The sequence below is a fragment of the Trachinotus anak genome, unplaced genomic scaffold (genome assembly GCF_046630095.1).
Source record: "Trachinotus anak isolate AG129_WGS33_773 ecotype Australia unplaced genomic scaffold, CSIRO_AGI_Tana_v1 ptg000004l, whole genome shotgun sequence".
Taxonomy (NCBI): domain Eukaryota; kingdom Metazoa; phylum Chordata; class Actinopteri; order Carangiformes; family Carangidae; genus Trachinotus; species Trachinotus anak.
Window position 1 is genome coordinate 1,051,806 of NW_027273855.1, and position 15,238 is coordinate 1,067,043.

General features: G+C 42.8%; 1 protein-coding gene across 4 annotated transcripts; it reads left to right on the top strand.

Moving 5' to 3' along the window:
- Positions 1-1,348: 1,348 nt before the first annotated feature.
- On the top strand, positions 1,349-15,238 carry LOC139619993 (serine/threonine-protein kinase 38). 4 transcript variants are annotated; one of them, XM_071475092.1, is made up of 14 exons: positions 1,349-1,519; positions 4,398-4,535; positions 5,526-5,577; positions 6,294-6,416; positions 6,930-7,013; positions 7,593-7,716; positions 7,867-8,021; positions 9,222-9,333; positions 9,564-9,625; positions 10,101-10,218; positions 10,635-10,758; positions 10,900-10,995; positions 11,237-11,331; positions 11,420-15,238. In XM_071475092.1, the coding sequence occupies exons 2-14, from the start codon at positions 4,405-4,407 to the stop codon at positions 11,554-11,556; spliced, it is 1,413 nt and encodes a 470-aa protein (XP_071331193.1). In that variant the 5' UTR covers positions 1,349-1,519; positions 4,398-4,404; the 3' UTR covers positions 11,557-15,238. The 4 variants fall into 4 exon arrangements, with proteins under 4 accessions (XP_071331193.1, XP_071331196.1, XP_071331194.1 ...); XM_071475095.1 differs by having other exon boundaries at positions 1,397-1,519; positions 9,222-9,324; XM_071475093.1 differs by having other exon boundaries at positions 1,503-1,574.

The window sequence follows — 15,238 nt, forward strand, 5'->3', positions numbered from 1 at the left end:
TGTACCTGCAGTCTCTGATTTTTAGGCAGCAGTGGCTGGTTGCCTTTGTCCCTGTTGGTTTCTGTCCATTTTTCTGTCTAATATTCTCTTCCAGTCTTTCTCATCTCACTCTTTGTATCTTTATTGGTCACTGACAAGTGACCAGGGGCCGGGGCCACTGGGGGTATTGTTAGTGGGCCAACAAATCGTTTGCAAAACAGTCGTTTTGCTGAAAAGATGTACTTATGAAAATGTGGGGTGCCATCAGGGCAGGCGGGGGGAGCAGTGTTTTCCCAGTTAAAGCTAAGAATAGACATTAATTAGAACAATACTGAATTTGAGGATAAATATCTCCCCTTACATCTGATCTCAGAACAGTTTTCTGTCCCATAGAGGATCTGGTGCCTGTTTGCATTCTTCATGTAATGTGCTGCCCTCTGGTGGCTGCAGCAGGGTGTTGTCTCTGAAAACTGACTTAACTTCCAGCTGTTGAATCTCGACGGTGCGACCGTGTCCCGCTGACAGAGACTGGAGTTTGTCGAGGGGGGGGGGGTCGCACATTGAGGATAATCCTTGGATCTGTGTTTGCCGGGTTGTCCTTGACTCAGTTTCTACCGTTGTGAGATGATGTTGCAGCATCAGACCTGTGGAAACTAAACAGCGTTAACTGGCAGCAGCAGGAATAATAATAATAAACGGGCAAATTGCAATGATTTATCATCTAAGTGTAAAATCTGCAGGAAGTTTGAGACAGAGTATTGTTACAGGAGGAGAGCAGCTCCTTTCAGGAAGAGTCGGTACGTAGGTTGTGTGTGTATCAGGAGAGAGAGAGAGTGTGTTAGCTGGTTAGTTGGCAGTGTAGCTGTGATCAGTGTGTGTGTGCTACAGGAAGTTTGTAAACGCTGGAGAGGTGTTCATCATAGATACAATTAAAAGGACAATAATCTCCCTTTATCTTCAAATATAAAACAAGACAATATTCAGTTACACATAGAAAAAATTGCCAATAAAGGGGGGGGGGGACTAATTAAAGAATAAAATGTGTGTTGTATTATAACTAATCCATCAAATGAAGAATCAGACGGCGTCTTCATGTGCATCTGCATCTCAATGGCTTTCTTTATAAACCCAACAGGAGAGAAAAACGCTTTTCTAAATTAGACAAAACGGACTTGAAGAGCTACTCATCAATAAGAAAGAATGCTCTGAGCCCAATATGATAACCAAAGATTGTTATATTTTAAGAATTGCATCCTGTTTTTCACCAACTGAACTAAAACTGAACGAGTCTCCAGGCTCAGACCGACGAACTGACAGTTTGTACAAAACGTTTTTGTATTGATTTATTGATTTATTGATTTATTGATCCCAGCCTGAGCGGGAGGCGGCAGCGGCCCGGTGAGGCGGGTGCGCCGGACACCTGGGGAGGAGGAGCCGCTCGAGGTTTGGCCGCCAGGTGTCGCGGTGAGTTTGAACCGACGGTGACGCAACCGTGGGTGACAGAGAGGAAGAGACGGCAGACACCGCACCTTCGACCAAGGTAAGCGAACAAAGACCCACGACAGAAACAGACCAGGCGGGCGGACAGACAGCAGGTTGGCCCTTTTCTTTAGTGAAACATCCTAATCATTGACCCGCCAGCGTACCCGGTCTTTTATCGTTGTATTTCGGAGCAAACGACTCGGGCTGTTTAGCAGATAAGGAGCTAACGCTGACTAGCTAACTTTCCCTTCGGTGTTTGCTTCGGGTAACTTCGGCCTGTCAAGTTCGTGGAAATGGAAGGCGAGTGTTTCCGATGACAGCTTTCAAAATAAAGTTCCTCATATCGAAAGGGGGATGAAACGGCGTTTCCTAAAAAGGGGACAGTTTTATTTTGAATGAAGCTTCCGGTGTTATTCATACTTTCTCCGCTGACTTCATGCAGCCAGGAACTTTGATAGCTAACTAGCAAGCTAACTAATGTTAGCAGGGTAAAGTTTTTGTTTTTAAGGCTACAGGTTAACTGAAACTGCCCAGACGTAACACTACAGGTACAACTGAACCAAGATTACGTGGAAGTGCGCTAAGTTTCGAGTTAAATGATGATCTGTTCACAGTCCTTTGCTCTGTAGGTGATTTGTGGCTTGAAAAGCTACGGTGCAACCGAAACGAAAAACTTTTGAGGCTACGTGTTGAAGACACCGACTGGGTCGGCTGAGCAAAAGGAGAGAGAATCAGTCACTCAGGTTTCTAAATCTGTGTCTGGTTTATTTTTACTCACAGAGACACCAGGAGTTTTGCACAGACGTAACGTTAAGGAAACTCACATTTCAATAAATGCTAAATACATTTTTCATTATAAATAATCATAAGGCACCCCTTCTCTGTTTTCACAGTTCATTCCATTGACATGCAATTACTGATCTAATTAAAACATGGCGTCTGTGGTGAAGTTGTCAGTATCAGCATCACTAGTGCCCCTTCATGGTGTCCCTGTTGGTAGGCTGATGAATGATGGTTTCTATTTAGACCCACTGACGACATCGCACTTTAAGTGACATTGTTATTTATGGCAGAAATCTATGTCATATTTTTCTTCACATCAAGTAACATGTAGAAAAGTGATGTTTGAAGCCACTCGTCCAACAAGACCTTCTCCCTAGAATCAGCTCTCAGCGCTCACATACAGTAGTTTAATACAGCTGAATTCACAATAAAGCTGTTCTCATTTACATTTTTTCTATTTCTGGTGTCAGGGAACAGAATAAGTTTGAAATAGAGACTTAAATGTGGCCTGTTAAGACTCCATGCAGTCCTCTGAGCTTCTATAATCCAGATTTTTATCACTGCAAAATTGTCCAACAAAGTCACCAAACACATCAGTTAGAGTCAAAGACTGTGCTGTGGTTTCAGCGGTACCACCGCTCAGAGAAAAAGTTACAGCGGAACGGAAAGTCCGACCTCGCTTTCACAGAGTAGCACTTGAGACTGTCTTCTGTGGAAATCAGCTACGGTGTAAAGTGTAAAAACCCAGCACTTACAGTTCCCACACTGTGTGACAGGACTGTGACAACCTAATCACAAAGCAGAGTCCAATCAGAAGACTCTTCCGTGGCCCAGGTTTGATGGTACTTCAGAAGATTGTGGTTAATTTGATGTGTTGTGTGTGTGTGTAAACCCACACTACACCTTTTAGGACCCGTGGCAGATTAATGTTGGGATTGCTGTCACAAAGAAGAATATAGGACGTTTCACCACTGCTCGTTTAATAGAAGGCACCACCAGGAAACATGTTGTTTGTTTAGATAATCAAATGGACAATGAATCATTTGTTTCTGGCTGCTGGCAGTTGTGTAAATAACATGGCTACTGCTGTCAGCCTGGTCTCTGTCCAAAGCAAGGAACAATGGAAGAATCCCAGTTTGAGCAAGAAAACACGAGTGCTGTGATAAAGAAGTACAACACCTGGTTGTATTATCTGCTGTTATCTGTCATAGCTTTGAGCCAGTCATGACAAATCGGCGGCTCGCCCAGGGTTTAAACACGGCACTTATTTAAAAGCCTTGCATCTCCCTCTCTCTGGTCCGCTGGTCTGAAGGGGGCCTGTCACCCCCTCCCAGCACATGGTTCAGGCGGGTGTCCATGCTGTTCCATGCCCGCCCAATTTGTCATGACTGGATCAAAAGCTTGACAAATAACAGGAAGTGACACAAGGAGTTAAAGCGAAACAACAACAACATTTGTTCATTTAAATCTCATAACAATAGATAGAAATGTCAAAAAATGAGGCATGTGGCGTGGCAGTCAGTAAATCAGTAAATCAGAATGAGGGATACAAAAACAAGAACAGGGAGCGTGGAGCAGCAGGAGCAGAGTTTCCCCTTTATCTCTGCTGCACGGCACAAGTGGGGTACGATGTGGGAATACAGGACCCAGGTGGTCCTGACCCCAGCTACTGGTCATCTGCAGCACAAAACACAAAGACAAGGACAAACAGCCAAGAGAGGGTGGGGTCGTCACGTTACCGTTATAGTGATAAGTTAAAACAAAATAAGTTGTCCATTGTCTCTTTATACAGGCTGCAGGTACAAATGCACCTGTGGTACAGTTATTTATTTATTTTTTTCACCATTGTCAGCCCCCAGCGCAAAGTCTAAGTCTAGACACAGTCTCACAGAAGGACTCTACCATCATTGCTTGCACAAATCAGATTTCCTAATCATTTCTTCGTAACTGCTCTGTCACAATGTTAATCAGCATTGCTCTGCTCAGGCGACAGAGCCTGCAGCTTTCCTTCCTCTTTCTTTGGGCCGCCCAGAGTTTTATTTCATACAACAACGAGGTACATTTTAACAGACTTTACAGGACATGAATTTCCAGTGGTGTTGACTGAGGGTGTGTTGCTCTCTGCTCACTTTGTCGTCTCTGTGCGTTTTCAGGTAAAGCATGGCGATGACCGGCCAGAGCTCGTGCTCCTCCATGAGTAACCACACTAAGGAGCGGGTCACCATGGCCAAAGTGACCCTGGAGAACTTCTACAGCAACCTCATCGCCCAGCATGAGGAGAGAGAGATGAGGTAACTTTTTGACTGGCTACACTCTGAGTCTCTGCAGCACAGCACACTGACAACTTAATTCATACTGAAACTGAAAAGTGATTGCTTCCTCTGCATCTTGAATACACACACATTCAAAAAACCATATTAGTTTTTCATGTGTTTATTTTTCACCAGGGGGTGTGGTTTAGTTAAGTTGAGGAAAACCACTTCCTGTTGTTCCATCAGTGTATATTCAGAACTGTCCTGATTGGTTCATTATTGAAGCTGAGTTCACTTTTTTTTCCTTTTTTTTTTGTAGTTCAGCAGCAGATGACGTTAATTTGAGTGTAATGGAAATTCTGTACATATGTTGCACAGGAAATCTCACGACTTACATCTTTTAAACCTCATAACTTAACCCTCATCCTGTAACACAGGTTTCATTATCAAGTGTAGCGTCATGTGACCAGTGCTGTAAAGAAAAATGGAAAACACAGTTTTGATAGCTCCTCCTAAGACATAGGTTTGACTGCCACCAGCGTTTCTGTAGATCATCACTGGATCAAGCTGATCAGAAGAAGGGGGGAGGGGCAGGGGGGCAAGGGCAGGGGCACATTTACCAACAACAGATACCCTTGTTGACAGACTTTCACCAGTTTATTTGTGCATGCTCTGGAGGCAATTAGTTTCCAAAACCTGAAGTGCCATTTTGAGTGGAGCAAGTGGGTGTGTTCAGTCGTGCCACTGAGAAATGCTGCAGGCTTTGAGACGTCTCAACCCTTGTTTAAACAGAATGAAAGTAGCTGATGTTCCTCCCTGTTGGTGCAAAAGGGCTTGACCCTGGAATCGCTGCCAATATTGTGTTTTGTTTTTTTATGATAACATCACTCAAGTATCTCAGTGTTTTTGTTATTATTATTATTATTATTATTATTATTATTATTGTTATTATTATTGTTAGATATGCATACACTATTCTGTGGCTATAAAATAAAGGTAATAGTCAAATTGTCCTTTAAATCCTTTCAGACAGCAGAAGCTGGAGAAGGTGATGGATCAGGAGGGCTTGGCTGATGAAGAGGTGAGTGACAAATCTGCAGTGTTTTCCCAGCATGCCCTTCTGCAGTATGGGAGAAATCACTCAATGGAACTGAGGTTCTCTGTTCTGTCACAGCGGTGGTCAGATTTTTAAAGCTCCTGGACCAGTGATGTGAAGTGCTTGATGTGTTTTTTTCTTTGAGTGAACAGTGAACTACTACACGGATGAGGCAGAGCTCTTATAATATATAAACAAAACAATGTAGCTTGAAGAAATAGTTTGCACTTTATTAACTTATTTATTAATTATTTTGTTCTATTTTACATCTTTCAAGTGAGTAGTTGGTTGGTAGATTTTGATTATTTTTTATTATGATGAACATAATGGAGTACAGTTCTGTTTGGGGCAAAACACAGCCTGGAAGTAGCAACTTCTGGGGCAAAGACATTCCCCGAGACAATAACATATGCACAAGGAAGTTCAACTGCACTAATGTACTTGGAACTGAGCTTGTAACAGTGTTCACTAACAGTGAAAACAGTAGTTATTCAGTATTTTGCCTTCTTTCAATTCAACCTCTTTTTGGGGTAAAACTCGAAGCTGCTGCACAACAATCACAAGATCTAAAATTCCTGGAGAGGCTGTGAAATAGTGAATCTTAGCAAATGCTTTGGAAATGTACAGTTGTGCATGGTGTTTAGTAGCAAGTTTGCATCGCACAGGATTGTGTGTATGAAAGTGGGGTTTGTGCTCTGCAGAAACGTATCCGGCGTTCTCAACATGCGAGGAAAGAGACAGAGTTTCTGCGTCTGAAACGGACTCGACTGGGTCTGGAGGACTTTGAATCCCTGAAGGTGATTGGCCGAGGAGCTTTTGGAGAGGTGAAGACCTTTTACGTTAAACATTACTCCTCTGTGCAAGTGTGATTCCAAAAGTGCAGGTTTTCTTTTCAAACAAACATTACACTGCTTAATTTTGATAATCAACCCACCTTCAGAAATCTGCCACCTGTTTATCACAGTGGAGAACACACAGAATTATCTGTGACAACGTGGGTGGAACAAAACACTCCATTATAATGAGTTGGCAAGAAGGTGTCAGTGTTATTGTAGCTGAATAGTTCTAACAATATTTCTCACAGTTTTAGATAAAGGCTCTTCTGTCATTTGAACGTGTTGGTGACTTTTTGACAGCAAGTAAACACGTCCATGTGTCTGGAGACATAGAGATAATAATAGTAGCAAAGTTTCTCTCAGCATATTATAGCAGAGGACGACCTACTCACCTCTGCATTGACAGTTATTGTACATGAGGGCACGGAGCCATGTCCACCACCACCAGATCAGGTGAAGCCTCCGTCAGGTTGGTATGAACTGTGTTGTGTTTACCTGCAGGTTCGCCTGGTGCAGAAGAAAGACACTGGTCATGTCTATGCCATGAAGATCCTCCGCAAAGCTGACATGCTGGAGAAAGAACAGGTGAGGCAGCAGAATACACACACTGGAATTTCTTCATTAGGATCCCCATCAGCTTCCACACAGTGGTGGCTCGTCTTCCTGGGGTCCACATAAATAAAACAACTGTTAAAATCAAACTGTATCAGGCAAACATAAAAAATAAAACGGACCTAACACAGAAAACGATTAAAGTAGCTCTACATGTAAAACATTAAACAACAGTAACTAACAACAAGGACAAAAACAAGATTGTCACAAATGCACAAGAAGTAGAACATCTGTGTGAGATTCATCCAGTTTTTTTTGTGACCTTCTGAAAGAAAATCTCCTCTTGGTCTGTGTGATGTAGATGGGAGCACACACAGAATAATATCATTATCATCATCTTACAGTTTGTTTGTGGACTCGGCAGCAGCAGATGACCAGACAAAAACCTGTATATTCTAGTGTGGTGTATTATTCCATTTGACATTTTGCATAAATAACAGAAGACGAGATTTTAGTTCTGCCTCGACTGTTGGTCATGATTATGATTCATTTCTGCTTCTCACTGGAACGTTGATGTTGGTGTGTTGGTGTGTGTCCCTGCGTGTCTGTCAGGTTGGTCACATCCGTGCTGAGCGGGACATTCTGGTGGAGGCAGACAGTCTGTGGGTGGTCAAAATGTTCTACAGCTTCCAGGATAAGATGAACCTCTACCTCATCATGGAGTTCCTGCCTGGAGGTATGAGCCTCTAACCACCACAGCACAATGCAGCGAGGAAACATGAACAGGCCAGCCAGCGGTTGGCTTAACCGGCGTACTGGCACCGCCTCCAAAAAGTTCCATATCATTTGATTGGGACGATTTTTCTCTCCTCTGTGGTCTCTGCAGGAGACATGATGACCCTGCTGATGAAGAAGGACACTCTGACGGAAGAGGCCACTCAGTTCTACATCGCAGAGACGGTGCTGGCCATAGACTCCATCCACCAGCTGGGCTTCATCCACCGGGACATCAAACCAGACAACCTGCTGCTGGACTCCAGGGTGCGTCTCCATCACAGTGGTTTCATTAGACTTAGTACAGGACAGTTTCTGAACCTTGAGTCTTCTCATCTTATTTGAAAATGATTTTAAATTATTGCATCATGTCAACTTAACCAGTTTGAAGCTGCCTCTGTGCTCCATGAGATCAATACACAAGTATTAAAAACATACTATAATTTAGTGCTGAATTGATCCAAAACCAATGGATCTTTTTCTCTTCATGTGGTCTAGACACCTGCCATGGTGTCCAGGTGTCTAACTACCTGCTGTACATTTGAACTTACTCTAGTTCTGCTCAGGTGCTCACAGCTCTGTGGTGTTTACATGCGGTTCAGATCTGATAGTTATGTTAGCTTAGCAGTTAGCAATGGCCTCTCTTGCTCAGTGTGTCTTGGATCAACAAATGAACTTGTTGATAAGATTGTGGTGTTTTTGTAACTTCAGTGTAGATGATTGTGATGTTTATTACTTGTGCGATGTCTGCTGTCTTACTTTGACTCACAGCTCCACTCGCTCACCGGAGCTTCTCCAGTCTGTGCCCGTCTGTGTTCAGTGTTAGTGGGCTGTTACTCATGATATGTAACCAATCAGCTGATGATGTGGGCGGGACATTGCTCAAGACCACACAGACAGAGAGAGACGGCTGGATCAGAGCCAGAGTTGCTTCATTTTTATCAGCAGTCATTTGAACAAAATAATTGTGACATAAAAATGTAAAAATGCTACATTGATCATTGATAACTGGTTGATCGCTAATTTTACACCAGAATAAGAGAGTTACAGAGCACACACACACACACACAGCTGTTAGCTGCTTTGCAGACTGGTTGAATGTCTCATCCTTGCGTTTGCTCTCCTGAAAGTGTCTCAGCCTCCGTGTGAAACACTTCGATCGCAGATTCTGTGTTTTTAAAACTTATTTCTGGGCTGCTCTCGCTCCTGCAGCACCAGGCCAGGTCTCTCTTAACAGGAGGTGTTTTTAGTTTTAACAGCGCCGTGCTGTGGAAGTGACAGGTCTGTTTACAGTGTTGTGCTCTGAAGGACGTCACAGGTGTCTTCACCCGGCGTCTTGTTTGTATCACTGCTGATCAGAGCCAGAGCCGATAAATACCTGTGGCTACTGTAGACTTGTGTGACTGGGGAGTAAATCACTGTCACTGCAGACGTCAGTGGTTCTAATAGTGTGTTTTGTGTTTCCAGGGTCATGTGAAGCTGTCGGACTTTGGCCTGTGCACTGGGCTGAAGAGGGCCCACCGCACCGAGTTCTACAAAAATCTGAACCACAGCCTGCCCAGTGACCTCAGTAAGCAAAGTCAGGCAACCTTCTCCATTTATTCCAACTGTAGCTTGCATGAAACCTCAGCTGCTCACATTTATTCATGTGTCTGATTCAATTCAGTAAAAAAGCCAACCTGTTATTTTTACATTTACTGTTCATAGTCAACCCTGTAAACAGTATGTGGCTCAAAGAGAAGCAGCAGTGAGATGTTCACCTGCTGTTTCGGTAGCAGCTCTTGACCGTGCGTCGTCTTCTCTCCACAGCCTTTCAGAACATGAACTCCAAGAGGAAAGCAGAGACCTGGAAGAGGAACAGGAGGCAGCTGGTAGGTCCGACCACGCGTGATGTCACTCTTTGACAGTATTATGGTCACATGTTATAAGACCTGGATTTTCATCCTCCTTTGGATGATTGAAGATTGACCCTGTTCAGACCTGTTCAGACCTGGTATTAACATCACAGCTCAGTTCAGTTCTCTAAATTCACACCTGAGAGGCATCGAGGACACATTTGAGATCCAATCACTGTGTCCTGGCCACACTGAAAGACGGCCTCTGACACAGTCTGATTGGTCCAGTTTCATCATGAACCAAAAATATTTTCCAGTTTCAAATGGATAGAAAAGAGCTGTGAGCAGAGCAATGACTTGCTGAACTCCCAGACTCGTAAAGTTTTTTCTGCCTCAACAAAACCGACAAATATGTCATGAATCACATTCTAGTCTGAACTTGTGTGTTTTATTGTTACTTAAAAGCAAACGGGCTCTAATTCTCTTTGTGTTGCCCCCCCCTCCCCATCAGGCCTTCTCCACAGTGGGAACTCCAGACTACATCGCTCCAGAGGTCTTCATGCAGAACGGATACAACAAACTGTGTGACTGGTGGAGCCTGGGTGTCATCATGTATGAGATGCTGATAGGTAATGACTCGGAGGCACGATGGAGCAAAGTCAGGCCAGACCAGGCTACATAGTGATAATAAACTTTATCTAAATAGCACTTTTCAAAACAGCAATTCACAGTTAGTCATAAAAATACATAAGACTCAACAATTAAAAACGATATGTAAACCACACACAAGATAAGGCATAAAGAACAATCTTAGCTAATGAAGTTGGACCAGAATGAAGGCGATGTGTTCAGGGTCTGGCTGCTGTGCTCTGAACCAACTGTGGTCCTGAAATAGTGAAATCACTTAAACAAGAAAACAGGGAGTTAAAATAATCCAGGCGAGAAGAGATGACGGTGAGGGTGATTTCTTCTATGATGATCTTCGACAGGGCTGATTGCTGTTGGTGCTGTGGTATAAATGACGGTTGGTCTTTGCTGTCTGCAGGTTACCCTCCGTTCTGCTCAGAGACGCCACAGGAGACGTACAGGAAGGTGATGAACTGGAGAGAGACGCTCATCTTCCCTCCAGAAGTTCCTATATCAGAGAAGGCCAAAGACCTCATCCTCAGGCAGGAACTCGCCTCTTTCTCATAGAGCTGATGCAGCAGCCAGCCACTGATTTTTGTACCTGTGTAGCACAAAACACCTGAAATGGTTTGTGTTGATCTGCTGTGTGTGTGTGATGTTAAGTGAACATGTGTTGTGAACAGGTTCTGCTGTGAGGAGGAGCACAGGATCGGAGCTACAGGTGTGGAGGAGATCAAGTCCAACCCTTTCTTTGAGGGCGTGGACTATGACCATATCAGGTGAGGACTAATCATGTGATCATGTGACATTTGAAATCCAACCTGGTGCTGCGTCTCAGATACTTCAGTCAGTACACTCATGTAGTACACTGAACGCTCACTAGTGTGGTGTATGAATTGGAACGTGGTCCATTTGTCCTCATACCTGGTCTACAAGATCACGCTGACATGTTAGCTCAGATTGCTGAGTCCTTAAATGCAGAATTTCACTTGACGACTTGTCTTCGCTGCTGTTGTCCAGGGAGAGACCTGCTGCCATTCCCATAGAGATCAAGAGCATCGACGACACCTCCAACTTTGACGAGTTCCCTGACTCAGACATCCTCACACCAACAGGTGCCCTTCCTGTCCCTGAGTAACACATTTCATGTTTTGTGTCTTTGCTGTGAAATGATTAAAAACCTTTCTCCTCCTCCTCCTCCAGCCGCCCCGGTGTCCAACCACACTGAGGCCGACCTGAAGAACAAGGACTGGGTCTTCATCAACTACACCTACAAACGCTTCGAGGGTCTGACCGCCCGGGGAGCGATACCGTCCTACATGAAGTCAGGGAAGAGATGAGCACCTCCACACTGGCTTTTATGCGACACCACCGTGAAACCTGAACGAGTCGTCCAAACCCCTGCTGTCTGAGGAACCTCAGAGGAGAATGCTCCCTGTTCTCCGCGTTACCTGACTGATGATTCTTGTCAAATAATAAAGGGGCTCAATTTCTTCCGTTGCTTTCCACCATAGGAACCGCTGCCTTCACTTCCACAGGTCTTCACTTTCTCTGACGCTTCCGAGGGTACCTCTCTACTTCAGAACTGAACTGGGATTAAAGTGGTTGTGGTTCTCTCCACAGTGGATGCAGAGGGACGTCTTCACTCCTGATACCAGCATCATTTACATTCCCTCTCTACAAACCAGCACCAGTCTGTTGGACCTACCAAGGGTTCCTCTCCCTCTAACCCAGGACATCCACTCTTTTCACCGTTTCATGTTGACTTATCAACTCTAACTCTGCATTAAGTCGTCACTTGAAGTGAATCAGGTGCTCTTCAGGGATTCTGTCCAAATGTTTCTTGTCATTTCCTGAAAGAGCTCACTATGTGGCCTCTCTGAAGTGCTGCTGGCTTCTTCAGATGACCTAACCAAAGACTGTGAGCTGAATGTTTCTGCTCGATCTCTCCGTCACGTCTCATCTTGTATCTTACACTTGTCCTTTTATAGACTGAAATTAGCAGATTTGTTGGAAAGCGTGAATATATGAGAATCATGCATTTTGTGGAACAAACACAAGAGTCTTGTTACATGTTTGCAATGACCCACTTATGTTCAGTTACCTTTAGCACCTTATGTGATGTTTGGGCCGGCCCACAGCTGTTTGTGTTTGGATTGGGTGTTTTTATTAGACTGGGAAAGAGAACTTGCCTCCACCATGGCTTTAACAGGAGGAGAGACGGTGGTATCTAAAAACTGAAGTCACCGTTTCCCCACAATTAACTATTTTTATGACACAGACATGTAACACATCAATACATCTCCCCATTCAAACTTAAACTAATGCAATTCTTGTAGATTCACACAATACATTGGATTGTTTGGTTGATGAACTTGTTAGTTTTTGTGTGTACAAGTGTGGTGGTTCATTCCTGAGGTCAAGATGTTTGAAGTTGGTTTCAGCTTTTAGAATTGCTTTTGTCAGGTTGTTGCTCTGTGTGCGTGTGTTTTTGTTTAGTTTGGTTTTCTTCTGAGAGACACTCACTCAGCATCTTAAAGAATAACTCCACGATGCAGCAGTGTGATCCAGTGTGGGGTTCATTGTAACTCTGGAAGCACAGGGCTAAACGTTTTCCAGTGAACACAATATCCAAAATGCTGTCATTGAAAATGAATGTAAATTAAGTTTTATGGAGTCATGGAGAAAGAAAGTTTTCTGCCACAATAATTCCAAAATGCTGTTTGTGTGAATGTTGCCTGAACCTTTAGTTTCTTATGTTTGCTCTGACACATGACGTGTGTCATGTAACTGTGGAAGCCTGTTTCCCCTGGAAACGACACAAACAGGTTGTTAAAGTAAAAGATCTGAGGTCGAAATTATGACACTTATTATTACAGTGTCTGCATAATAAATTTCATAATTTAGACTTAGCAAAAAAAATTTCTTACATGATAATTTTGGTCAAAATTCAAATTGTCTATCGGGAAATTAATGTCAAAGATTTCTCACAGGTTTGGCACTAAGTCAAAATTTTCTGTGCTAATATTGAGTTGCATCATAATCTTGACTCAAGTAAGAAATTGGGTTTATTGTGTAGTTTTTACTGAAATATAAATTCATTTTAAAATGAAATTGTCATAATTTTGACTTAGTAGATCTTTAAGATTTTTACTTTGTCATAATTTTGTCTTATAACCAAATTTAAAAAGTCAAGTCAGAGTTATTAGTAAGTCAGAATTTTGTCTCGGACCATATTTTAGGATTTACATTAATTTAAGATGTTATATATTTTGACTTTAAAAGAATTACTTTAAAGTATTTTATAATTGTGACTTTAAAAATCTAAATTTTGTTTTCTTATCCTCATTTTCATTCCTAACATTTCATCATTTTCTGGCAGGAATGAGCTTCTGTATGTAACAGTTCAGTCTGAAGGTTTTTCTGTGTCTGTCATATAAATCTCAGTGTATTCAGGTAGTGTGTAGATGAAGCTCAGTACATTCTAACATATTTTAGTAAAAGCACCCGGTGGAGCTTTTTTCTATGGAGGGGTAGATTTTTTAAAACAAACTGTTGTTGCTCCTGCGCCGCATGTTTCTACCGAACAGCAGTCGAGTCAGTGTAAAGCAATAGAGCACGTGGAATGGTTTTATTGACGATGACGCTTGGGGTGTGTGAGTGTGTGTGAGTGTGTGTGAGATTTCAGATTGTGATCATGCTCAGTAACAACAATGCAATGTTGAACTGCTTGGAGGTCTGTATGTTGTTTTCTACAGATGATGCTCAGATGTGTGTGTGTGTTTGTGTTGTCACAGAGAGTCAGAGGTGAGGGGGTTTCTGGGAAGGTGTGTGTGCATTATTTAAACCACTGTTCTCTTTGTAGCGTGTGGCTGTTGTATTGGTTTTTTGCTATTTGACAATGAATTACTCTGCACTTACTGTGTTGCGTCTTCCTTGGTGACTTCTTCATGACTGTTGAGGTGGTGTGACCCCTGCAGGAGGACGCTGGAGCTGCAGCACTCAGGGGTCTGGTGATGGGTCTGAAGTCAGGCCACACTGACACAAAACTCACTCAAACTTGACTTCATTTGAAAATTAATTATTAGCTAAATCTTGTAGTGTAAAGTTTTGACCACCTGTTAAACTCCAGGTAGAGAGAAACACAGTGACAGGTGTGACCACAAATATTTAATTCATAAGCTTTGAAATCAATCTCACACACAGAAAAAAGTTTGTTCATTTGAATGGTCAGAGAAAAACTTCACAAGAGCTGACTTCATCCCAGATTTGTGCAGATACGTTTACTCTGAATGAATGAACTCAGCAAAACACACAGAGGCTGTTCTTAAATGTCTGGTAAATGACATATTAACCATTAATAAGGCCATTATTGGGTTAATGGACATTATAATTCACTGCTGATCAGTTCTGTTAGTTCAGGCTATAACAGGACATAAGTTCTTGTTGGCTGGTCATTAATGAGGTCACTAAGAGGGGTGTGGCTTTATCACTTAATTCAAATGATGTAACTTTTCCACATTCAAATGTCTAAAAATGATCAGACCTATGTTGTATATTTGTACGTATGTTCCCAGATGTTTCTAGCAATTCCCAAACCAGAGAAATAATGATGATGAGAAATCATGACTGCAGTCCTGCTATTGGTCCGTCTCATCTGGTGGCCTGTCAATGTCGTATCCACTATGCGCATGCGTCAGCGTCGCGGTTCCCCTGAATCTTATTCTATTAAGATTTTTTTTTTTTTTTTTTTTTTTTAAAGCGTTGTCGTCGCCAGAGGCTCAAAATTAAGCTTCATCTTTTTTTAAGCCTCGTTTTAAGATTCACCTTTTACACCTTTTCAACTATATTTAACCGGACGTCTGGAGTTAAGATCTTAGAGAAAACGGCCAGGAAATAAAAATAGCGTCGGTGAATCCCTGATTTATGAAGTTAAACTGCCCTGGTCGGGACCTGCAGTGAAGGCCGAGGCCGGGACTTGCTGCTGCGGCTACGCGGTGAAAACGTCTATCAAAGAAACAG

Bases quoted from the DNA above. Each gene is read 5' to 3' on its own strand.
- LOC139619993 (XM_071475092.1), top strand. From the start codon at position 4,405: ATGGCGATGACCGGCCAGAGCTCGTGCTCCTCCATGAGTAACCACACT. The intron at 4,536-5,525 runs GTAACTTTTTGA...AAATCCTTTCAG, and splicing joins CATGAGGAGAGAGAGATGAG to ACAGCAGAAGCTGGAGAAGG. The intron at 6,417-6,929 runs GTGAAGACCTTT...GTTTACCTGCAG, and splicing joins GCCGAGGAGCTTTTGGAGAG to GTTCGCCTGGTGCAGAAGAA.